Source organism: Alosa pseudoharengus, unplaced genomic scaffold, assembly GCF_046254945.1.
Source record: "Alosa pseudoharengus isolate Yale_2024_CS ecotype anadromous, Long Island Sound unplaced genomic scaffold, YU_APseudo_1.1 YU_APseudo_1.1_scf_16, whole genome shotgun sequence".
NCBI lineage: Eukaryota > Metazoa > Chordata > Actinopteri > Clupeiformes > Clupeidae > Alosa > Alosa pseudoharengus.
In genome coordinates, this window is record NW_027468630.1 from 17,496,808 (window position 1) to 17,523,008 (window position 26,201).

The following is a 26,201-nucleotide window of genomic DNA, read 5'->3' on the forward strand; positions in this document are numbered from 1 at the left end:
GTATTCGTATTGCCTATATATCCAACACTTTTCAAGAGGTAAACTTATGCTGTAAATTGTGTTTATGATGTTAAACCCCAAACCCAAATCGTATATTGACTACTCTGCCTATAATGTAGGTTACAGAAGATTATCATAATAGTCCAGCCATTTATAATGCAGGCAAGTAGCCTAACCTTTGCCCTACTTTCACTGTCAGCGAGACACTATTCTCACGCCTTCGCGTTAATACACTTCTCATTCAGGAAGCAGCACTAGAGCAAGGTAATGTTGTATATTTATGCATCTCCTTCATTATGCACGCTATAATTGCAATACGGAAATGGTTTAGGATGTGTTTGTTGTTGATAATGGTGATTTGAACATTTGTTTACAAGCTCGAGGCTTGTTTGTTAGTGTGCTGTTGACAGCTAACCGGTACCTAGCTGCGTCAGTTGGCTGGCTATATTTACTTCCACAAGAAATCTGTTACAGGTTTTTTATGCGGAAATGATGGATGTTTTGTATTAGCAACACTAAAACAAATGTTTACGTACGTACAGAAAGCACACATCCTACTGTAGTTATTCGCAAAACACCAATAATCGTATTACGGTATAGGTTACGGCAACAAACACAGTACGCAGTAGCCTAGTCCGCTAGCTGTGTGGAAGTTTCATTGCTTTTCATTGTGTTCATGCTGCGATGCTTACTGGTCAATTACTAGCTGGGAATGAGTTAAATCTATGTAACAGTTATTACCCTAATGTAATTCGCGTATTTCCAATCAAACTTTACTGTTCATTCAGAAACCATACTTTCAATTTCGTTTCTTACGTATTTTGTTTACCGGAGTCTTTGGACAGGACACACAATTTACCGGTGCCTTTGGACAGGACGCACGCACATCAAGTCAGCCGGTCATGGTTACAAGCTCGTGTGACCCTTTACCTAGTTTACAACGCTCGCGTGGTGTATTGAGTTTACGTCATAATATCCATGTGAAGTCGTGTGTCCCTGGGATTTGGACTCGAGCAGGTCAAAGGTGTGTCTCACTGAAGTAGATACCAGGCTACTGGAGTGAAAAGTTACTTTTTACCTTAGTCCTATTGTTTAGATCTCAGGGTTAAATATGGCTCTGTGTTGTCAGTCTATGTCTGTGTTGTCAGTCTGAGTCCATGCTTTTTAAACAAATCAAAAAAGGTAGGAGCCCAGTCAAGCATATAATGTAACAACATCTCTCACCTAAACAACTTTCCAACATGCTCTGTCTTGAATCAGAGAATGCTTGTGTTGTGCAGTCAGTGTTCTATCAAGGAGACAGAATAGCAGACAAAAATACTACAGAGGTGACATTTGGGTGACGACCCTCATGCCACCTCTGATGTGGGGTTGCAGGCAGAGTGCAGGGTACAGTTACACATGGCTCAGGACCAATGTGGCATGAAGTCTCTGTCTAAAGTCCTGCAGGCATGTTGACGCAGGCACATTAGGTGTACACTCACACTTATCTGTACTGTTGCAAAATCATATGGTTTGACTGCATCCTGATGTCTTAATGTCATAAGGCTGGACAGAATGGATTTGTTTATTTTGTGGAGTTTTATGGTTATATGATCAGTGGTTAAGTTCAGTGTTTTAGCCTGTGTTATTGTGCTCTATGCGTTACTTGAATGGTTGAATACTGTTAGTTTTCTGAAGTCGTTTTAATATTCTTATCGGAGATGAACAGAGTAATCCAGGAAGGCTCCACCACTAAGCACAGTAGAAAGAATAAAGCTTTGTCTTCAGATAGATCCCCATCACTAACTGAGTTCTCTTTTCTGTGGAAGTGAAAATGATCATCAACTGACATTCAGTGCAATGTCAGATTTCAATAGGCAACTTTGTGAGCAATGTTGCTGAGCAACCTCATAACTGGCTCTAGGTGTTCTGATTGGATGATCATAAACATTTGCCTACTGATTGAAGTGCTGAACAACAATAATGTAGTAAATAGATAACTAGTGGTGCCAGCATGAAGCCTTACGTCATCCCTCTGTCCCCATTTATGGCAGCTCCTCTGACCCTGCAGTCTCCCAAGTGCCACCCGCCAGTCCACGCGTCCGCTGCGCCTGTGAAGGATGTTATCAAGATTCGCTCGCTGTGTCTCCAGCGCCGGTTTATCCACGGCAGCCCTGCAGGCGGTGAAGAGCCATGGCAAGTGCAGACTACCGTCAGCTGCCCTCGTCCTCGCATCCACGCGAGGTCACCAGACGCTCGCTGCTGCTGCCGCCGCCACCGCTTCCCTTCCATCGTCCGCGGCGCCTGCGGTGGTGCGGCACACCCGCGCCCTGGAGCGTGAACGCCTTCTGCAGGTGGAGTGGGAGGACGGCAGCTGCAGCCTCTACCCCTACACCTGGCTGAGGGACAACTGCCAGTGTCCACACTGCACCCTCCAGTCGGCCCAGGCACGCAGCCTGCTGCTCTCCGAACTGGACGTGCACACGGGCGTGGACAGCGTTCATGTCACAGAGGACAACAAGGTAGGACAATCATTCACTATCAAGAAGGACATTAGGTTGGGCATGTTTGCTTTACTTAACAGCTGGGAAGCTGAATCTTGCTCTATTCAGCTCTTGTGATTGGTCTCCCATTAATCAAAGACTTGCACCAGAGGTGCAAGCATAAAGCCTTGCATAATCACTAAAAAGCCTTTTAAAACAAAGTCTTATAAACAAATACAGTAAGATATGGTGTGAGAGATATTCAATATATTGAATAGAGATATTCAAGAGATATACAAATAATAAGGATTAGTTTTGAGTATTTGATGCCAGAACTATGCCACAGCACCTGTAAGCTATTTGTCTGTGTGGAATGATGATGTACGTGCTGGTATTTTAATAATATTATAATAATGATAATGATAAAAATGACTTGTTAGTATGATAAAGTGGATTGTAGTACAGTGTGTAAAAGTTATTCATTTTGCATTTGAGTTTGTGTGTGTTCTATGAAGGTGTATATGTGCTGCAATTATGATGATAAAGAAGACTGATTTATGTCCTTTCCTGTACAGGTGTCTATAACATGGCCTGATCAGCACAGCAGTAAGTTTAATCCTGATTGGCTGAAGAAGCGTTGCTTCTCTTCAGAGGCAAGACAGGCTAAACAAGAGGAGCTTTTCTTTAACGGTAAGTGCAGTCTCATAAAAGCTAAAAGATTTTTATTTAAAATTTCCACCCAAAGTATAAAGCTATAAAAGCTAACGATAAAAAAATAATTTAACAATAACATTACAGAGGTAAAAATGAAAGGGCTGGACTGTTGACCACAGACACTTTGTGTAGGAGAGCGAGTCTTAACTTCTCTAGGGGTCGGGGAGAGCTTTACAGGATGTATTATCTATCTACTAACCACTATTAACCCTTTTCTGCACCATGTTGTCTGTTAATAGATAGATAATAGATCATTGGAAGACTTAAGACTAAGAGGTTTTGTTGTTTCAGTCAGTGTGTGGATACATCTTTCCACGCTTTCTTTAGTGTCTCTGATTCTTAACTTAGTGTTTCGGTGGTAGAATGGTAATCAACAGAAGTAAACAGACCTGCTCAGAACGGTAGGAGAGTGGAAAAAGCAGTAACGTCGTTGTTTGTCTCTGCCTGAGGTTGATCAGGGATGACATTCACTACTTGATGCCAGGAACCTTGTTGCACACAACATAACATGCCTTGCCTACTTTCCTCTCCCATATTTACTGTTTGTCATGGTTGTGTAACGGGGGCAAGTTTGGTGACATTTGTGTCGCCCCTAGCACACAAAGCCGTTCCCGAACTGTTAATCCATCATTTTTCCAAGGAGAGCTCAGTCTTACCTCAGAAGCCCTCCATGGAGGTCCAGCAGGACCTAAGGGACCCTCACACACCCTTCCCTCTCCTAGGAAAAGACTGTTTAGGATTTCCTCAGGGCGATAGCTTGTGATTTTGCTCAGCCTTGCCGCTGCTGGCGTGTGACGTCTAGCGGTACTCAGGTGGCCACTTCCGCACAGTCTGGGGTACTGTGTGTGTGTGTGTGTGTGTGTGTGTGTGTGTGTGTGTGTGTGTGTGTGTTTATGTGTCTGTGTCCCGTCTGTCCGACAGGCAGGTGAGAGAGAGAGTGATTTTTTCCCCCTCTCCGTTCACACTGATGTTGTGTTAGCCCCTCACTGGTGGAAACGAGCACTGGTGCTGTCCTCTCCACTCCACTGCAGGCCTTCATGAGGCTGCCCCCACTCCGCCCCTCCTCCGCTCCACACGGGTTCCAGGGGTTTCCGCTCCCAACCGCTGCCAGCTCAGCAGCAGGAGCGTTCCCTTTCTCTCCCCCTAGACGTGCGAGGAGCCGAACATGTGCTGCTCGCGCGCTTGCTCACCATGCTTCCCTCGCTCTCTGGGTTTAATTAGATCCTCCTGAGGGACACACCAAAAATTCCATCCCCTTACGTGGAGGACGGAGAAGAAGAAGAAGCAGAATATATATATTTTTTGAAATGAGGAAAAAAAACCTCTGGAAAGCGTTTTGTTTTTCAAGTGGCTGGAAACCTGCTGCTGGGGTCCAGTCTGGTCCGGTGAGTCCTCCCTTGGTGGACCTCTCAGGTCCTCGGTGGGGGTCATGGTTGACACTGGCATTCCTGTGTTCTCAGCCATGTCATTCACCATGCGTATGTGTTCATAAACAACTTCCTGTTTGTCGAAGTGGTGCACAGGGAGACAGATGGGGGGGTGGGGGTGGGGGGGGGCTGTCTCACACGTCTTATAAATTACTAGCAACCGCTCTCATTTGAAATCGCACAAAGACTTTTGTTTATTTGTGGCGTGTATATTCATCAAGCCTTGCAAACCACAAATATCTGTTGACAGCATTTATTTGAAGACTTTACAAACAAACACATTGTTTTTGTCATGATTTCATATTTTTCTATGTGACAGCTATATGGAGAGTAAGAGGGGATGATGGGGTACTACTCAGAGCTATTAGAATGTAAATGCCAAATTTAACACATTAAATAGTGTTAAGGTGAAGAGTGGAGTCAGTCGCATAGCAGTTCCACCACAGCTCCTCAGTTGAAGTGATAGCATGTTAGTTTATAGGCCATAAATCAGGCAGAGAGAGAGAGAGGGAGGGAGAGACAGAGAAAGAGAGGGAGATGGAGAAAAACAAGGCTCCACGTGCAGAGCCATCCAGCAGGACGGGGTTTTGTGTGGAAAGTTTCTCTCAGCTTCCTGCCTGGGACATATGGAATAGAGATCGGGGAGAATACGAGTCGTGGGGGCTCCTCTACTCTTAAGTGTGCGGCACACACACACACACACACACACACACACACACACACACCCATCTCTCTCCCTGCCTCTCTCCTGTGGGCGTAATCAAAAGAACACTGAACACTGTGTCAACGAATCACCGGGCTGTCACTAATTGACCCATGGTGTCCAGGCAAACCATAAATTATCTGGACAAACTGTTTCTTGTTCATGTCAGTTGAGGCTTTCAGTGCCATGCCAGCACAGGCCTAGTTTGGCATGGCTGTTTCCTTTCAGGTTCTCCAATTGCATTTCCATCCTCAACAACTTGGGGCACAGTGGAACACAGGGAAGTCTAGTCAATGCAGAATGAAGCATTCTATCGGGGTGCAGACTGTAGGCAAATCTGATAGGAAATAGGAGGCATCACTTTGAAATGAGAGCATAGCAGTGGAATGAGTAAAGGAAAATGACTTAAATGAGCTACTAGGGAGCCAGAAGCATTCAAGCACGTCTCGCGTGCATTGTTCCTGATTAGCCATGGGGGAGTGGATTTATCAGAGAACACGGTTCCAGAACATGATGTCATAATAGCTCTCCAGAACATCTCCTGGAGAGAAGGAAGAACACAATGATAAGAACACGATCCAAGTTTACCGAATGGAAGAGAGTGGAAATCAAATAGGAAAGGATCATATTAAGACTGCACCTATAATGAAATATGTGGTTTAGCAGACACAAGAGACCCTAAAGAGAGGCTTGGATGGAAATGCAATCACACTTGCCCACAGGATATGGTTTGGTAATGGAGGCTGTAAAATGTCAAATAAACAATGGGGGTCTCACCTGGACGACATGTTAAAACATGCTCCTTTGACCCACGGAGCCGTCTGCTTCTGTGTGGACGGCCCCAGGGCCAGTCATCCATGCCCTTTTGGGTCTCAATCCATCAGTGAGGTGAAGCGCCTCCTTCCCATTCTGTGGGCTTTGAACCCGTACCTTCATGCTTGGTTGGGTGAGGGTTAGGGTGAGAATGAGGGTGGAGAATTGCTGTTTGCTTTGGCTAAGTGTCCACTGTGGATTCCTTCATCTTTTACGACATCTCTCCCTCCAGCTAACACACTAATCCCCCACTGTGGACGCTCTGTCTTTGTTTACTTGCCTGTTGCTCACTGCGTCGATGTGGCCAGAACTCTCCCACGGGGATTTCCTGTTACAGGCTCCTGCCATTTTCCCCCTCTGTCCGGCAGCCCGCTGGACAAACACACTAAACTCATGCCATTTCATGGTTTTGATTTGGGACACTGTCAAATAGTTTGTACTAAATTGAATGGTTTGTCATGGCTTTGACAGTTTTATGAAATTTTTATAGTTTTTTCGGTATTCTGTGGAGGCCACTCTGCATGCTTATCAGTCCTTAACTCTTTTCAAAAAAGTAATATTTCATTGCATTCTTTGATCTCTCCCGATATTAGATTTCCCTTTTGATAGCGACCATCTGGGCTCTGCAGTGGCCTGTGACTTTCTCCTCATCTGTTAAGGTCATCTGGTCTTAAAACTCCCCTCTCGTATTTAACACGGAGCCCCGTCTGGAAAATAATCTCCCCTGAATGCAGCTACAGCGTCCCACGCCGAAGAATAGGCTTCTTTAAGAATTGAGCCCAAAAAAGCCCTATTTACCCTCCAACCCTAAAATGGGCTGTTAAAAAGGTTAGCCTGTTCTGTTGGTGGAGGTGGTGGCTGTGGAAGAGGAGGTGTGGCTGAAGAGAAAAGGCCTTACACTGCAGGCTTTGTGAGCAGGGGCGTGCAGGTACTATCTCTCACACCGGGGAATAGCTTGCTCCACTTGGACCTGGTTTCAGGGATCATCAGCTCAAATGGGATGGATCCCAGTCAGTTTCTCTTCAATTCCCCTTTGGCTCGTGCTTGAGGATATATATGCCAACAGCATCTGCAAATGATTGGATCATTGTGCCGTTGCGTGTTGTGATAAGGACTAGTATCCAAAATAATGTCCAAATCATTCCCAAATGTTGTTGCCAAAAGGGGTTGTAATTGCATTTACATTGTAGACAGAGCAGAACTGAACTTTGTCAGTCAGTAAATCACTGTGCTTTTCAATGCCATTCAAAGCCATATCAATTCTACTTAAACATCATACCTACCTAATATCATATTAAGCCTCATTGCTCAGCTATGCACAGGGGGGAAGCTCCTCTTCACCACGTCTTCAGAGATGGCTGCCTTATCTGGCTTCAGGTTCAGGAACCTCCAGTTCGGTCACCTCGTCTGGAACGCTCACCGCAGCACCCCAGAGGAGGGACGAGACAAAGGCGGCCTTCATCACACAAACACACACACACACACACACAAACACACATAAATATATACACACACACACACATACATATACACATACACATACACACACACACACACACACACATATTACTCTGCTCATTTCTCAGGAGCAGCTGGAAAATGTAAAAACAGAATGAGTGAGACTAATGTGTGTGGAGCTTAGCAGAGTCCGCTCAGGAGGAACTGCTCCAGAATGGCCCACGCTGCTGTGGCTGTGCCAGGAAATCGAAGCGGCAAATTTGCGATCGGTGAGAAAGGGAATGCGAGGCATTACACGGCAATAAGCGTGGAACACTGGGACAGCACCAGCTGAACCTCTCCACCCTGGGCTCCCGGCCCAGACACTCTCGCACTCGTTTTCTCTCTCTCTCTCTTTCTCTCTCTCTTTCTCTCTTGTTGTCTCTCTCTCTCTTTGTCCCTCTCACTTCCCTCTGTTTCTCTCTCTCCCTCTCTCCTGCTACCCCCCCTTTCCCTTGGTCACTCTTTCTTTCTTTCTTTCTTTCTTTCTTTCTTTCTTCTTCTGTCTCTCTCCCTCAGTTTCTCTACCTCTGCTCCTGTACCTCCTGATGAATGAGTGTGCTCATTCAGTTGGATATCCTGTAAATCTCTCCTCTTTTTCTCGTCCCCCCCCCCCCCAATCCCATGATGCCTGGTCCACAAATCTCTCTCTCTCTCTCTGTGGATGGCTTCACATCACTCTCTGCCTGTAATGCACCAGCTGTAATGTGCACATGACAGCTGTAGGAGATAAGGGTTTGTGGGGTGCCTTCCCATAGAGTGGAGCAGAGAGAGAGAGAGAAAGAGAGAGAAGGAGAAAGAGAGAGAAAGAGAGAGAGAGAGAGAGAGAGACGGCTGATCAGGGATGTCTATTTCCTCTGTGGCTTGGTCAGGAATGTAGACATCATGAAGGTGTGCTTGCTGTTCAGACATGTAACATGATCTTGTGTGGCTACATGTTCTTCTTTACCTCCTGACTGTTCCATAAAGTAGGCATCTGCTGCTGCTGCTGATGGAATGGCAGATGATGTACTGTTCAACTTCCATGTCGGATATTACTGGTGCTTCAGACTTTCCGTATTTTAGATTTGGAAAAGGTGATTTCAGATGCCTGTTTTATAATGGTTCTCATCTGTACAGTGAAGATCTAGGGGCAAAGAGCCATACAGTCTGATTTTCTGAAAGACAAGACGGATGACTCCGTGCTGTTGTCAGTGCTCCTCTGTGTATATTGCACAAGTTTTCCACCCCATCCATGCCGGCTGCCAAGCGTTGAGGTTTGGGCACTGTGATTTTGAAGGGTTTGGGGAAAGATGGATGGCCCCTACCTAAGGGAAACAAACGGGCAGAGGACTAGATAATGCCGTAATTGTGCGGTTTTCCAGCCTAAGAAATCTGGAAATCTTAAGACTCAATCCACTCTCACAGGGAACCCTTTTTTTTTTGGCCTAACTTTGAAGAGAACATCAACAGGAAAACTGTGCATTCCTATTACTTGGGCACATTTCAGTAATGGCATTTACATTTATTCATTTAGCTGAGGCTTTTGTCCAAGAGCAATCAAGGTGCAGTATATGGCAGAGAGAAGGGGTACTAGCCCTGTGGTGCCGTAGTGAAATGCGGATAGCTGTCCTCACCAAGGTGCGTTGAGGTGAGGTAGGATTCAAACCAGGAAGTGTTGTGTCCTTGATGCACATGTTTAAGAGGTAGGATGCAGTAGGTAGCCATATGGGAGGCAGCTGAGAGGTCGAGTAGGATGAGTACCGAGGATTGAGCTGTTCCTGTGGCTTCTTTGAAGGCTTTTGTCACAGACAATAGAGCTGTCTCGATTGAGTGGCCTCTCTTGAAGCCAGATTGATCTGGATCAAGGAATGTGGAGGAATGAGACCATAGGTGGAGGAACAGGGTGTTGTTCCGACAGAAACACATTGAAACACCGGATGAAACAGTGGTCTGATACGTGGAGAGCCGTGACTGTTAGGGTATCTGTGGTGCAGTTCAAAGTGAGAATGACATCAAGCTCTTTGCCAGCTTTGTGAGTAGGAGGGCTGCGGACCCATTGTAGGTCAAAGGAGTGTACCAGCTACATGAAGTCTGCTGAGCTTGGGGTGTCTAAGTGGATGTTTATGTCACCAAGGACGACAGCAGAGCAATTGAAAAACTGATTTGAATAATGTGCAACGTACAAAGTCTAACATAGTATAGTATAGTTGTTACTGTAAGTATAACAAACGTATTTGATTATTTTGATCTATAGATAGATAGATAGATAAGATAGATAAGATAGATAGATAGATAGATAGATAGATAGATAGATAGATAGATTTGACTTGCACTTGAACACCATGGGTAAGACCTTTAGGGCCCGTCCCATTTCTCCCCCCTTAAAACTTCCACTTGGTTTTTTGCCCTCAACATTAAAGCCCCCTCGACAAGGGAAGTGGAGGTGAAGATCTTTCCCTATAAATTGGGACACCACTATATGATATTAGCGTAGCGAACGTGCTCACCTACGTCACGCACAGCGCCGACTTGTCTACCGGTAGTAGCCTGCTACAATTTTCTTTCAGGAACATGCACAGCGGTCATTGTTGTGTGGGTTGTGCTGGTTTATCTACGTCTGGTTAATCAACAAAGATATTTGTGTTCATATGAACGCCAGAACACACACCTTAAATCTTGACGAATCTACCCAGATCAGATATAGCCTATAACGTTATTTGATGGGCAGACTCTCTCAAAGCACTCAGCAGATATCATGAACATCGTCAGATAGCTTCGTGAGATATTTTCTAACATTAGTGTTCAAAACTCAACAGTCCATCAGATGTGCATCAAACTAACATATTCCAACATATTTCGAAAATTTAATATGCTTATTTGTGAAAATATATAAAAAATGTGGCCGGCTCGCTGAGCTCGCACGGTATCCTGGGTAATTTCATCTCCCACTTCGTTTTAAGCCTGCATCGGTCCTGGCTATATTTTGAGGGTTGGTTTTAAGGGGAAAATAGCACTTCCCCTTGCTCCCTAAGGTAATGGGACACCCTAGCCCTACACGTGCACGCGCAAAAACGAGGGTTAGGGCAAAAATCTAGGGGTAGGGGAGGTATTGGGACGGGCCCTTAGTGTAAACATAGATGAGTCCTTCCAAAACTCCCACATGCAACACGACAGCTATACTGTAGTTCATGCACGAGAACTTGACAAACACTTTGCCTGCCTTTAAATTAGGTTCATAAATGTCAGTGATAAAAAACAGTTGGCAAAACGGTGGCAATTATTTTATTTGTTGTGGGAGCTGACTAGATACACTAGAGTAATACACCGCATGTTCTACATTTGTTGCCACATAAATCTGAATAATCTCCATTTTGTGTGTCCTTGGTAGGGATGCACAAGCTACTCATCCAACATTATTTTGAGTTAAAAGTTACATTCCACCGGAAAGAGGATTAAGAGAAATAAAATGAGTTTAATACCTAGAATAATGTTAATCAGAAATCAAATGCTTATTTTTTTTTTGTAAAAAAGTAATGAAGGTACAGTAGCTTCATTATACAGTTGGTAGTGAACAGTGTGTTATTAAATGATCAACAATCATATTAGCTATTAATTTCCATATCAGTGCTTCACTTGTTTTAGTGAAAGAGTAAAATCTACAACCACCTCACATAATTGTGTATCTAGGCCATGTGTGTGTGTGTGTGTGTGTGTGTGTGACCTCTGACTGATTAATGATGGGAGGGCGAGTTGAGGGCAGGAGTAGAGCAGAGCGATACAGTGTGTGTGTGTGTGTGTGTGTGTGTGTGTGTGTGTGTGTGTGTGTGTGCTTGAGCCGCACACAAGCAGAGATGTGCTCTGCAGCTGTGGCCGAGCGGAGCGGCCGGCCTCCACTGGAGAGTGCGGCGATGGAAAAACGCCGGTTCTGCCAACAGCACGAGGGAGCGAGCGAGGGAGCCCGGAGATTTTCCACTGTCAGCCGGGCGGTGCTGCTGGCCCGTTCACGCAAGCAGCTCGTCTCCCCTCACAGACTGTTCCGACCACCGTGTTTTGGCCCCTGTTCCTGACGAGACATTCTGTTTAATGCGCGGACGTGCCGTCCAGGCAGCAGTGCGATGCTGTGCTCTCTCTCACAGACACCAGTCTAATTCAGTCTCTCAGCGCCTCTGTGTACTGCCCCCACCCCCCCAACCCCCCACCCCATTCCTCTCCTTGTGTGATTGAGTTGGGTCTTTAGGCCAGTTCTATGGTTGACAAACTGCAGCCTCTTAAATGTCTTAGCCCGTCATCTCTGTAAATACACAAGCGGTTATTAACTAATCATTAAGGTCCACGGGGTCTAGACTTCCAATTATTTCTAAATGCAAACATGTGTGGGAGCAGGATGTCTCCTAATCCATGACACTGGCAGCTGATTGGCCCGGTCTCTCTCTCTCGGCGCTCCAGAGTGATTTAGCGTAACAGTGTGTCTGCGTGAAGCCCAATCAAATCGCAGGCTAACAGCTTCCCGCGCTTCCTGTGTTGTTTCACACGGCAGAGCGTGAGTACTGGGCCTCGGACCTACGCATCCCCACCGCCAGCTTCCAGGAGGTTCTCCACGACGACAAGGCGGCGCTGGACTGGCTGCTGGCTCTGCGCCGCGTGGGCATCGTCTACCTGAAGGGGGCGCCGGCGGAGCAGGGCCAGGTGGCGCGTCTGAGCGAGCGCATCGGCTACCTGAGACTAACCTTCTACGGGTGAGTGGAGCAGCGCTGTCCATCAAGCTATGCATGATGGATGACCTCATGTAAAACCGTCCTGTGTGTTTTACGTGGTTACAGGGGTGAAGCCCTGCACAGATTTGCATGACTGGACAGTGATTGTTTGAAGCTGAGACAAACTAGCCCCTAGAAAGCTCTCCTCCTCCCACGCCGGTATAAAGGGAAGGACTCTGCTCTGGCCGAGGGGCCGTGTGGTTTCCGAGTAGAGAGTCTCAGAGGGCCTCCCGAGCAGTGGCTTCCTGAGTGATTTACCACACGACCGACTCCATGCTAGGCACTCTGCGCTCAGAGCTGGACTGGGATCAGCCCCGCCAGCCAGGGGAATTACCTGACACGCTCGATTCGGAGACGGGAACAAAAATCAGCGCAGCTGCCAGCGCATGAGCTCATGGCGGTGGTAGCTGTGGGCTGACTGTAGCGGAGCGGAGTGGAGAAGGGGGCTTGTTGCTATTACAGAGGGCTTTATAGTCCACTGCCGCTCTGTCGCTCTGACTTTTCTTTTGTCTCTCTCCTACACACACACACACACACACACACACACACACACACACACACACACACACACACACACGCCACACACAGACACACACACATGCAGACACACACACACACCACATGCAGACTCACCACATGCAGACACACCACACAAACACACACACCACACACAGGCACGCACACAGGCACGCACGCACACACACACACACACCACATGCAGACACACTACACACACACACACACACACACACAATTCTCCCCATTTCCTCCCTCTTGTTATTTCATCGGAGTCCAACGCTTTCAGTTCAACCATCAAAGCAGCCCTGCAGATGTAAAGCACTAGGCACAGGGCCTTTGGAGGCCGGCCGCAGTGGTGTCCTCCCCGCCCGCCTCTGACCCTCTCTCAACAGTTTAATCCTCTCGCTCCAAACGCTCGCCCACTTTTGGTCATTCTCCTGGAAGTACAGTAATATGGTTGGACAGAGGTTGTCTGATCTACAAGCCTGACTTAGCAGTCAAGCTTTTTTGACAGAGAGTTCAGCTACTACTTTTGTCTGGAGCGCTGTGTGTGTGTGTGTGTGAGTGAGAGAGAGAGAGAAAGAGAGAGCCAAATAGATGGAGTCACATGTTTAGATGCTGGGGTGTTATTCCAAATAGTCCAACTGTGTCTAGATAAAGACATGCTTCTCTGTGTTTGTTCGTCGTCATAACAGTGTGAAGTGTTGTATGTATTGAGTTTGGTGTTTCAGTGTTTTGTTTATAAAATAGAAGTGCTCCTGAAATGTTTTCACCATGTCGTGCTCCTCCAGGCACTTGGGATATTTAACCCCCTGTCTGTCTGTGCCTATTTAAATCTGCAGACATACGTGGCAGGTGCAGGACAAACCCATGGCTAACAACGTGGCCTACACCTCGGGCAAACTGAGCCTTCACACAGACTACCCAGCACTGCACCATCCACCAGGGGTGAGAGAACACACACACACACATGTATACACAAACAGACACACACAGGACACACCACACACACGTTCGCACAGACACAAACACACATACTGTACGCACTCACACACACACACACACACGTACGTACGCCCATACACACACATACACATACTGTACACACGCACACACACATGTACTGTATACACACACACGCACACACGTTCGCACATGTGCTATGTGTGTCATACACTTGCTATGCAGCACGCCATTGAACCTAAACAATAGCTGGACATTGCGCAGGTGCTCCACCCAGAAGGCTCTGAGCAGATGAAAAGAAAACAAGCAGTGTGGGAGGGATGTCTGCCATCACTCGTTCCACCCGCACTCCTGTGTCCTCTTTGGCATCGGAGCCAACAAGCACATGTTCTTTGCACACCCACATGCTCACGCCTCACGGAATGTGCTGTGTGTTTTAAGAGAACGGAAAGTAAGATGCGCTGGATAACCATATCGAAGGCAGCTTGTGTACCGAGGGCTGAGCTGTTTGAATGCTGTGGGAAATGTGCCAGAAGTCACTGAAGCTTTTATCACATGTGAGATTGCTGGTGTAAAAATAAGGCAATAGTATCAGCTTTAAGGTTGGTAGCAGGAGAAGGAGGCAAAAGGTCGGGTAGTGTTTTGTTTGCAGGTGTCATTGACATTGTTGATCTTTAACTACATTTTACATTTTTATTAATTTAGCAGACACTGTGAATCCAAAGTGACTTACGTATAATATGTCAATTGAACCCACAACTTTTCAGGCTACTGTACGCTAGCCCAGCTCCTTAACCACTATGCTACCACCACAGTAATGCTGACTGAAAAAGAGAATAGGACTAACTGGTCATTTGAGAAATCATTGGCGGATGTGTCACCAAGGATGAACAAGGGACAGTCAAGCTCAGGGATTGGACAGCAGACAAAGCAATTAAAAAAAAACAGTCATTTGAATGATGGACAACATACTTAGTCTTTAGTTTAACGATCTAATTCGATAACTAGGTAATCCATTTGCTAATTTCAATGAATGAATGAATGAATCCTTTATTGCCCTTAACTGTATTGACCTTGTGTCCTGTCCGTCTCCTACACGTCTGCCCCCAGCCTCTCCATGCCACTGCACTTGGCCTCTCCAGATGGTATACGGCGTCATGCCGGGGCCAGAGCCAGCCTTTAGTTCCGGTCTGAGTGTCTCTGTGGTCTCAGGTCCAGTTCCTGCACTGCCTGTCTCGCTGTCCTGCTATTTCTGGTCTCATCAGGTCCAGTTCCTGCACTGCCTGTCTCACTGTCCTGCTATTTCTGGTCTCATCAGGTCCAGTTCCTGCACTGCCTGTCTCACTGTCCTGCTATTTCTGGTCTCATCAGGTCCAGTTCCTGCACTGCCTGGCGCAGGCGCGGGAGGGTGGCGAGAGCGAGGCGGTGGACGGCTTCCACATGGCCGAGCTGCTGCGGCGCCGGGACCCCGAGGCCTTCCGTGCCCTCACCTCACTACGCGTCGACTTCACGGACACCGGCACCGACTACTGTGATTTCGCTGTGCAGTCCAAGAACCACATCATTGAGTGAGTCCTCATGTACATACACACACACACACACACAGACAGGCTTATAAACACTTCTCACCGACTACTTCAACTTTGCCATGCAGTGCAGCAATCACGTCATCGAGTGAGCCCAGTAGCCACATACACACACAGTAGCCTGACACACACATCTCCCTGTCCTGTCATCACTGCACTTGAAAACCCACTGAGAAGAATGAAGCAAAACAGTGTGCTTCCTCAGGCCTTGGAAGTTTGTTTCTGCCATTACTTAAAAACTGGGAGCCTTGTGCTGCCATCTGGTGTTCAATATTGGAACTGTTTTTCTGTTTCTGGTTTCTGGCTGTTTGGGCCATTTGTTTTACGGTCTCTGTGTCCGTGTACAGTGTGGACAATGAGGGCAGAGTGGTGAGGATCAACTACAACAACGCCACCAGGGACTCCGTGCTGGACATGCCGCTCGACAAGGTCCAGCTGTTTTATACCTCACTCAAAACCTATGTGGAGCTGATGACCCAGCCTGAGAACATGGTCACCTATACGATGGAGCCAGGTGAGAGTGTGTTTATGTGTGTGTGTGTGTGTGTGTGTGTGTGTGTGTATGTGTGTGTGTGTGTGTGTGTATTCCTAGTCTTCTGGGGCCACATGTGTTTAAAGACCAAGTAGGAGAACAACTGTGTGATAATTTGGGACTAAATGTGGGTTAGAACTTTGTCATTGAAATTTGTAAACGTCACAAAGGCAGAACTGAAAGCGATCCTTTTTGACATTTCCCCAGATGTGCCGACATCAGATGTTGCACAGCCCTGCATAATGTGTGGGTTTTAGGTTAATGATTACACTAACCTGGGTCACGTAAACAGTAGATGTGTTGTGATCTGTCAAAATTAAGGTCTTTAAATTAGTCCTCTTCCTCAAATGTATTAGAAAGTAGTTTTACATTTATTAGGATTACAGTGAAGAGGATAATGAGGTGATTTGATTCAGTTGTAACCTATTGACACTTGTGTTTGACCAGTTGTGGCATCTCTTGTTAGATATGTGCAGTGTTTTTACCATTATAGATAATAAGAATATGTTTTTTTTTATAGTGCTTTTTTACACTCAAATAGGCTTTATACGAGGTTTCACACACAACACACATAAACAGTAAGACTAGAACAGAGGTATATAAAAAGTATATAAATAGGTACAGTTGGTATTTTTTCCAACATCATCCCTCCCATCTCATCTCACAGGTGACCTGGTGACCTTTGACAACTGGCGTCTGCTCCATGGCCGCAAGAGCTACGTGTCAGATCCCAACTCCCGTCGACATCTGGAGGGCGCATACCTGGATTGGGACGAGGTCATGTCCCGTCTGCGGATCCTTCGCAAGGCTGTGCATGGAGACAACTAAACCTCTCTCTCTCACTCACTCACACACACACACACACACACACACACACACACACACACACACACACACACACACACACACACACACACACACACACACACACACACACACACACACACAGACCACCCCACCAGCTCATCGGGGGCAGACTACCCAGTGCTGAAGCTTCTAGGTGGGGCTCTCTGCTCCCAACTCCATCTCAGCACTCCCCTCCACCCCCAAAGCCAGTCACTCCAGTTGCCTTAAACTGACGAAACACCTGCTTCTTCTTAGAGCTTTGCACCAGTCGCCCCGTCTTTGGGACTAAAGCCTCCAGTAAATGGTTGCTCCAATGCAACAACACATCATCAGTAGGGTAAAACTAACCTGTCTCACGACGGTCTAAACCCAGCTCACGTTCCCTATTAGTGGGTGAACAATCCAACGCTTGGTGAATTCTGCTTCACAATGATAGGAAGAGCCGACATCGAAGGATCAATGCTTGTGCACCCTGAGAAGGGTGAAGCTTTCGCTGTTTGTCTTTGTGTCTCTCAGGGCTGTATTTATGTTAAGTTCAATCATAACCCAGAGATTTTGGGGGGGTTCATCCCTTCCCAGAGATTGGGGGAGAGGGGGGGGGGGGCGGGGGGTTCAACCCTTCCCAGAGATTTGGGGGTGTTCAACTCTTCTCCAGAGGTTTGGGGGGTTTAACCCTTCCCCATAGATTTGAGGGTTACCAGTACTTCAAGTGCGTGGTTTAGTGATACACTCCGGACTCCGGTCAGTGAAGCCGGAGTAAGCCGTTAACCTCCAGAACGAAGAGGCTATTCTGTCACATTTTTGCTGATTTGTGTAAGTGTATTGTTTTGTTGTTTTGAAAAATGCAGTACAAATGCAGGATCCTGTTAGCCAGTGTGCCATAAAATGTTTGGGGATACAAGGGTATGCCTGCAGTCCTCCTCTGTTATTCTATATATAGCTCTATTTTTTATAAGAGTGTACAGGTCTTCACTTTAGCTTTACATTCTGTATGATGTACGGACATCAGATCATGTACGACTGATAGAGGTGTAGAGATAAGAGATCTAAAGATTCTATCTTCTAAAACATGCTGCACTTAGTGGAGTGGGCTTTCCACGGTCATAATGCCAGTAGATAGAGTGAGAGATGAAGCTGTCCAGAGCCATAGAGAGGGACACTCATGTACGCCTCAATAGTTCCTAAAAACCTGCGCTGTACAGTATGACTGCATCACACAGACAGCAGGAGGGCGGGATCTAGTAACTCATTGGCTACTGACCAAATGATTGGCAGTCTTTGGAACTTTTACTGTCTCCATAACCCAGACACTGGCATAGAAAAGCGCTGACATTTTGTTCCACGGTCTCCTATGGGAGTGTCGCCCCTCTGTTTTCTCTAGCGCTATGAGGTTGGCAAAGTTGCCTTTTTTTTAAAGATGAGGTGGATATCGATAGCCTTAAACCAGGAACAGTTGTATTTCAAACACATTTTCTTGTCTTTCCTTTTATTTTCTACAGACGGTTGAAGCATGTACAGTTGGTCTCGGTTTACAAAAAAAACAAAAAAAAAACAATCAAACCAATTTTAAGTGTGTTAAAAGTGTGACTGGATTTGACATCTTAGGCCTTGTATTTTATTTCCAGTAAATCAAATGTGTCCAAATGACCTCCTAAGTACTCTGTGTCTTATTTATTTTCAAGGATTGTTTTACAGCCAAGTTTGAAATGTCTCCACTTACAGCGTGTCCCCTACAAATACAGGTCATGTATACGCAATTGTAAATATTTAGTGAATGAACATCAATCACTTGGTAACATACAATGTATATGTAGGACAAGACATGATGTGAAGAAATGAATAACAAATTTGTGATAAATGTTCTTGGGTTAGTGATTTTAAAAATCAAATTCTATTATATTAAGCAGTTTTGCCTTGTGCATCATCAAGACATCACATTTGTTTTTGTAAACTTTGGTTTCTTGCATACATCATTAAAAATGGCCTCAACAAACAATATGGGTTGGACATGTTTTATTTTCATATTGCCAAAGCTGTACAGGTTCTATAAATACTTTTTCTTTTAAACACTGAAATATTTACATCCAATATCTTGATTTCTTGTACGCTCACTGACAGTCTTGAAGCACAGACTCAGTAGTTAAAACGTTTATCTTTCTCACTGCCACAACGTCTCCTTTGAACTGCAGGCCATCGTAAAGTCTGTTTTTGGAAACTCTTCTGCCCCCACTGACAAAAGTCTTCTGGACTATTTACATCTTTCACGATCCCATCCGAAATATCCACAGGGCTCGACTAAAATGACCGCTTACAGGGAGTCAATATGGAGCACCTCTAACAACTACAGTAGAGTTTGTCTGTAATAAACTGAAAAGGACTTGAAAAAGGGGGGTTAAAATAAGCATATGGTTCCTGGTGTACAATCCTCTGGTAAGCCAAGTCTGCTGCTTCCCCTCTGAATATATTTGCAGCTTTATCAAGCTCCCTCACAAACACCCTGTAGTGTATAGGGTCAGTCCGGAAGCATTTTAAACAGGTCTCGGATCCCTCGCTTACTGAGCAGACCTGATGACCGAGCTCATCAGCTATAGGGGGTCACAGGAAGAGAACACGTCTCCAAAAACAGCTCTCTCTCTCTGTCTCCTGCAGTTCATACAACACGAGTGCCAAGCGGCTCTGCCTCAACTCTACACACAGTGGTCCTCATTGATTTCGCACAAAGGTCAGGACGGCTTAGAGATGCATTCTTACAGCGGGAATGACTGGGGCCTGGGGTTGTCACAGCGCCCCCTACAAGTAGTATTGCACACCTAGTCAATGAACCACAATTTTTGTAACATTAGTTTTATAGTTTCTTTTAAAACGTTGCTCAAGTGAAATGTACAGCGCTTTTTTTTCCCCATTTTCCTTTTTTTTCTCTCTTTTTTTGAGCATAACATGCAATTCAACACGGCCGAACACAAACATGAAACCGTTAACAGTAGAACTAATACAGTAGTTTTGGCCTCGCAGGGCGCTGCTAAGGGGTTACACACAGCTTGGACCACTTTTACAGCAGGTGGAGTTGGACAGGTGAAACCTTTGAAGACGGACTCTCTTTTGTTGTTCCTTGGCTGAGGCTAACTCAGGGTGATCCTGTGAGCTGGACACTGCTGAGCTGTAGTCCATCTCTAAAGGTTTCACCCTGTTTTTTTTAAGACTGAACAGATTGAAATTTACAGTACCACTGAGCACATAGAATATTCATCACACAGTCTCTGGATAGAAACGCGAGAGGAAAGAGTAGGGGTGGTGCTTGGTTGGGGTGGGGTGCGGGTATGAGGGTGGTGGGGGTGTCGAGGAGAGCGTCTAAGCTGAGCTAGGGGCATAAGCTCTCGCTCCTTGAGCATGCCTTGGCTGGTTGATTCTCAGGGCTGTGCATGGGACCTGCATGCAAGTGTACAAAACAAAGAGAGGCCACCGATACTCGACAAGGGCACGACAAGGGCTCGACAAGGGCATAGGGACTGGAGCACGCAGACACCGACCAATACAAGAGGAGAGGACAGCGACGGGACAAGAGCTGATTTAAAAAAGACACACACACAGCCAGACCCACCGTCCCCTTGTCCAGCGAGACGGACATCGTATGGCTAGATCTCCAGATGACACCTCAGGCTGAACAAAGAAGCTTGCGGGGGTCTGGGGGTTTCGCAGACGTAATCGGCACAGACAGGGGAGCAGTAGTGTGAGCTTCCGTGGGCTACAGATATATATTATGCCCAGCGGACATTGTGCTATTTAGGTTAGGGATGGGCACTGGTCTAGCTTTAACACGGTCAGCAGTGAGAAGGGGCCTGAAGGATGCTCACTGGTGGACAGAGTGGCCTGCTCAGCCATTCTTCTGGGGGTGATGGGGGAGGGGCAGGCGGAGGCGGTGACTGGTGGTCAGCAGGTAGGGGCCGAGAGGGGGAGAAGTTGTGCTGGACTGAGCAGGACATTGGAGGGGTGTGTGTCTATGTGTGTGGAATGTGATGGAAAATGGAATGGTAGGGGGCTTTAGAACAGCTGGGCATGGCTAGTGGTTGTGGGGACAGCAGGTTGAGCTTGTCCTAAGCATCTGTGTGTGTGTGTGTGTGTGTGTGTGTGTGTGTGTGTGTGTTCGCATGGGTGTGCGTGTGTGTGTGTGTGTGTGTGTGTGTGTACGTGTGCGCGCGCGCGTGTGTGTGTGTGTGTGTGTGTGTGTGTGTGTGTGTTCGCATGGGTGTGCGTGTGTGTGTGTGTGTGTGTGTGTGTGTGTACGTGTGCGCGCGCGCGCGCGCGCGCGCGTGTGTGTGTGTGTGTGTGTGTGTGTGTGTGTTCGCATGGGTGTGCGTGTGTGTGAGCGAGCGAGCGCGCGCGCGTGTGTGTGTGTGTGTGTGTGTTCGCGTGGGTGTGCGTGTTCGCGTGGGTGTGCGTGTGCGCGTGTGTGCGTGTGCGTGTGCGTGTGCGTGTGTGTGTGTGTTCGCGTGCGTGTGCGGGTTTGTGTGCGTGTGTTCGCGTGCGTGTGTGCGTGTGCGTGTGTTCGCGTGCGTGCGTGTGTGTGTGTGTGTGTGTGTGTGTGTGTGTGTGTGTGTGTGTGTGTGTGTGTGTGTGTGTGTGTGTGTGTACGTGCCTGGAATGGGATGAGATGGAACAGGACAGAAGTTTAGACTAGCTGGCCAGAGGCCGTGGAGACAGCAGCTTGGGCTTGCCCTCAGCCTCCTTCCCCTTCACCGCCGCCACGTAGGAGAAGAGACAGAGGACGGAGTAACAGATCTGGTGTGCCTGGGACCGGGGGGGAGAGAGAGAGAGAGAGAGAGAGAGAGAGAGAGAGAGAGAGAGAGAGAGAGAGAGAGAGAGAGAGAGAGAGAGAGAGAGAGAGAGAGAGAGAGAGAGAGAGAGAGAGAGAGAGAAGGAAGAGAAGCAGAGGGAATCCATCAATGTCTGGAACCTTCATATCAAATATTTGCCTTGTACTCTGATACATTTGAAGTCTTAATCTTTTAAATATCTATTGTGTTTCGTTTAAAATGAGCTGTGGTTTAAATGCTGTAACTGTGTCTCGCCACGCGCTCACAACTCACCATGGGCGTCTTGTACTTGTGGATCACCACTTCTTTAGTTTCAGGAACTACAACCACAGGTGCGAGAAACAGAACACACAATTCAACAGAGGTCAACCGCCAGGAGGAGGGACAGGGGAACGGGGGGGTCAGCAGAGAGGAGAGAGAGAGAGAGGGAGAAGGGAAGAGGGGAAAAACCGTGCTGACAGGTTAGTGGGTCTGTGTGCCTGTGGTCTGAGGGTGCAAACCTGACGCCATGAGCCAGGTGAGTCCATTTGTGTGGTCAGCTCGAGCTGTGTGCGGCCAGGGACATCAATTGGATCATGGGGTCCAAAGACACCATCAAATGAACCAAGTGTACCAAATGAAGCACGTGTATGTTTAAAGACTGAACCTTATGGGCCAGTTTCCTACACATGGAGTAAGCCTAGTTCTGAGAAGAGAACCTTCAATAAGGGTTCTCTATTCTCCAAAAAAGCTTTAAGTCCAGGACTAGGCTTAGTTCATGTATTGGAAAAAGGCCCAAAAAGGTTTCTACTTCTATACTTTCAACCTAAAGGGCAGCTTGGTATTGCCTGTGGTGTTTATGTGCTGGACAGACGTGGCTCAGGGCAGTGACACGAGTGGAATGGAATTATCATCTCCACTACTGACACCACGGCGGCTGCTTACGTCCACTTCCAAGAGCCCCGGGTCATGTGCTGGGCACATACTTCATCACAACAGTCAACATTGCATTCAGAGGTCATGCAAACAAGCACCTTGAACTTTCCACCCTCCGAACCTTCAAACTATGACGGAGACATACAGTACAAGACAAACAAGGCAACCCCACCACCACCGCCCACCTCCCTGGAGAAAAAAAAGAAAGGGGGGAAAGGAGGCAGAGGTAGTATTGTGAGGGAGCAGACAGGAGAGGAGGAGGAGGAGGAGGAGGAGGAGAGGCGCTGGTTGGTCCAGGGTTCAGGGGGCCTCTGGAGTTAGACTAGAGAGGGGGTCTTTAAAGACAGCGTGGGTGAGTGACCCTCAGTGAGGGAGGACAAGAGCGGACGTGGAGCCGGAGGACACCAGCGGTGAAGACAAAAAGCCATGATGACATGGGTGAACAGAAGATTCAGGGGTTAGAAAAGAAGTACAGAGAAAGAGAAGCACATGAGAGAGGAGGGAGAAAGAGATAGAGAGAGAGAGAGAGAGAGAGAGAGGGAGAGAGAGAGAGGAGAGAGAGAGAGAGAGAGAGGGAGAGGGAGAGAGAGAGAGAGAGAGAGAGAGAGAGAGAGAGAGAAAGGTGACAGCACTTTACCTGCAGGAGAATGAAGGTTTTCATAGCAGCAAAGATGAGGGAACGGATTACGAAAAATAAAAGGAAGCACAGAGACACGGCAGTAACCCTGTCCACCCCTAAAGACCTGTGTACCCTGTTAGATCCTAAAGACCTCTGTACCCTGTTAGACCCTAAAGACCTGTGTACCCTGTTAGACCCTAAAGGCCAGTGTACCCTGTTAGATCCTAAAGACCTGTGTACCCTGTTAGATCCTAAAGACCTCTGTACCCTGTTAGACCCTAAAGACCTGTGTACCCTGTTAGATCCTAAAGGCCAGTGTACCCTGTTAGACCCTAAAGGCCAGTGTACCCTGTTAGATCCTAAAGACCTGTGTACCCTGTTAGATCCTAAAGACCAGTGTACCCTGTTAGATTCTAAAGACCTGTGTACCCTGTTAGATCCTAAAGACCTGTGAACCCTGTTAGATCCTAAAGACCTGTGAACCCTGTTAGATCCTAAAGACCTGTGAACCCTGTTAGATCCTAAAGACCTGTGAACCCTGTCTGTCCTCTCCTAACGGCCTGTGATCCCTTTCCTCTCCTAAAGGCCTATGTATCCTCTCTTCTCCTAACGGCCTGTGATCCCTTTCCTCTCCTAAAGGCCTATGTATCCTCTCTTCTCCTAACGGCCTGTGATCCCTGTCTGTCCTCTCCTAACGGCCAGTGTACCCTGTTCAATCCTAAAGGCCTGTGATCCTTGTCTGTTCTGAATAGCGTAGGCTCTTCTTGTGCTCACCATACTCACCTGCAGCTCCTGACGGATTCATTGAACTACACTTGTTTATGTCCTCAGATCAGGGGTGACCATTTGTGATTTTCTTGCCAGTGTGATTGCCAAAAGCAATTCTAACAAGTTGAGAGGTAGCCAATTGGCGAATTTCGCCCCGATTCCATGTGGTCTTGTTCTGAATGTGTAACTACAAATGGCAAGACACCTACAAATGTGGCTGATTTAATTATTGCTCAACTCTTCGTTATTAAGATCCAGAATGTTTTTATACACAAGTTCATTGTATCCAAGTCTGCCTCTCCTCAAACTTATGGAGTCTGATCATATAAAGTGTCTTGTAAACGAGGCCTTTACTGAAACCAGTTGTCTGTCGGATTGGCTGGCTTTGTAGTGATCTAAGACTCTGAGGTAGTGGAAATGCTTCTGTCACAATATAAAATACCATAGTAAAACTCCCATCTGGGACAGTCAGAAGGTTGACCTCATTCGCTACCACATGCCAGGCACAAGCTAGCACACACAGGCTACTGTGCTAATGCAGGCTAAAGCTAACTGTAAAGCTGGAATGCATTGGTGTCCATCTGCATGCCAAGGGACCTGAGTTACTGCCGTGTCGTGTACAGACCTAGAATCAAAATGATGTAATTACCAAATTCCTCCAGGACAAAGACTCCCTTCACAGTATTGCACTTTTTAATGTGATTCAGCTCTATGAAAACCTAAAACGAAAAAACAAACAAAAAAGACAGACCATTAGCTACTTACTCAATGTCACTTGCCCAAACCAAACATTTCAGAGAGATGACAACCTTAAACAGTCAGAAACAGTCAAAAAAGAAGAAAGAACTATGAGGAAAGTAATATTTAAAACAAATTATGACAGAAAGAGAACAAAAATTAACACGGGAACAGCACGTGAGAAGCAAGCTCTTCAAAGCTATAAAAGAAAAGGACTGTGGACGGTGCAGGTTTCCATGTGGAGTTGCTTACATGAGCATGGGGTTCAATGGGAAGGCAGGGGGAGCTGAATGACATAGTGGCATATGTTGCTACGCCACCTCTCCGATTCTTACTACATGAGGTGACTGGGACTGAGACCCTGCAGTGATTCACCTGTATCGGGATGCTAAATTTACCCACTGGGGTCTGCTAGACATGTACCTGGAATGGAGTCTTTTTTTGTGAATGGACAAAAGAAAATTGCTATGGGCCTCTCCTGCTGAAGACTATGTCCACTATGGGCCACTATGTCCTGAGGAGTGTCTACGGTTTGACTGCATACGGCCCATGCAATACACACATGGAAATCCCGTCATGACAAAAGAATAAGAGAGACAAGTGGCACTACAACTGAAGGTTGCCATAGAGCTACGGATGGAGAAGGAGAAAAGAAAAAGAAAAGCAAAAACAAACAGTAGAGAGGAAGAAGAGGTACTGCTAACAAGCAAAGACAGCAGAAGTCGTGTACCTTCCGCTCCTTGCAGGGGGAGAGAGCATGGGAGAGAAACGGTTTGGATTATTATCGGACAGAAGAGCACGAGAAATAAAAAACACCCGCCAGCGCTCAAGCAGACGCTAGGCTAACTCCCCACCCTTACGAGCTGGACTTGGATTAGTACCAATGGTCAATAAAGAACAGAACAACCCCCCCCCCCCCCAAAAATAAATAAATAAATAAATAAATAAAGCCATGGGATGTACAAGTAACTGTATTCCTAAAGCAAAAAGACTAAGAGCCCTAATTTCAATAGTGGGCAAAGTGCAAAGTCTATCAACAGGCAAAGTTATCTGGCATGAACTACAGCCATCATGTGGCATATGGGAGCACTGAGCTGACTCAACCATGTTTGGAGGTCTTGGCCATGGTGTTAACTTAGCAAACTGACTTTGCCCAGACAATAAATTAACTTTTGGAGTTACGGTCTTGCCCATGGTATTAAATGAGCAAACTGATTTTGCCCAGATACTAAATGAGCAAACTGATTTTGCCCAGATACTAAATGAGCAAACTGATTTTGCCCAGATATTAAATTACATTTTGGAGTTAAGGTCTTGCCCATGGTAATAAACTGATTTTGCCCAGATATTAAATTAACTTTTGTTAGACTTAACACTTTGCTCTTTGCCCATCATTGAAATGAGGGCCCTAAATGTGTCCAGCAGTGTTGGATTACTCTTAACCTTGTGCAGCGTGTGAGACTAGAGCTCTGGCTCTGCCCTGCTCCAACCCCCTTTACCCTCCATGCCTCCTCCTCCAGCAGAGAGGGCTGGCACCCCTCCACACTCC

At 46.7% G+C, this 26,201-nt stretch overlaps 2 protein-coding genes across 20 annotated transcripts in view; one reads left to right on the forward strand and one right to left on the reverse strand.

Moving 5' to 3' along the window:
* The first annotated feature begins 105 nt into the window (after positions 1–105).
* On the forward strand, positions 106–17,247 carry bbox1 (butyrobetaine (gamma), 2-oxoglutarate dioxygenase (gamma-butyrobetaine hydroxylase) 1). 2 transcript variants are annotated; one of them, XM_076287271.1, is made up of 8 exons: positions 106–264; positions 2,037–2,504; positions 3,041–3,155; positions 12,139–12,337; positions 13,717–13,822; positions 15,209–15,405; positions 15,771–15,937; positions 16,623–17,247. In XM_076287271.1, the coding sequence occupies exons 2-8, from the start codon at positions 2,103–2,105 to the stop codon at positions 16,781–16,783; spliced, it is 1,347 nt and encodes a 448-aa protein (XP_076143386.1). In that variant the 5' UTR covers positions 106–264; positions 2,037–2,102; the 3' UTR covers positions 16,784–17,247. The 2 variants fall into 2 exon arrangements, with proteins under 2 accessions (XP_076143386.1, XP_076143387.1); XM_076287272.1 differs by lacking the exon at positions 106–264 and adding an exon at positions 514–1,024.
* A 3,925-nt stretch (positions 17,248–21,172) lies between these two features.
* The window catches only part of madd (MAP-kinase activating death domain), a 55,654-nt gene continuing 50,625 nt past the window's right edge, over positions 21,173–26,201 (reverse strand). For 12 of the 18 annotated variants that reach the window (XM_076287287.1, XM_076287291.1, XM_076287282.1 and 9 more), the window contains 3 exons: positions 24,564–24,633; positions 21,886–21,932; positions 21,173–21,586 (listed from right to left, as the gene is read on the reverse strand). In XM_076287287.1, coding sequence (XP_076143402.1) covers positions 21,473–21,586; positions 21,886–21,932; positions 24,564–24,633 — 231 coding nt within the window. In that variant the 3' untranslated portion in view covers positions 21,173–21,472. The remainder of the gene's footprint in view (positions 21,587–21,885; positions 21,933–24,563; positions 24,634–26,201) is intronic. The other 6 variants (XM_076287289.1, XM_076287292.1, XM_076287290.1 and 3 more) reach the window with 1 other exon arrangement.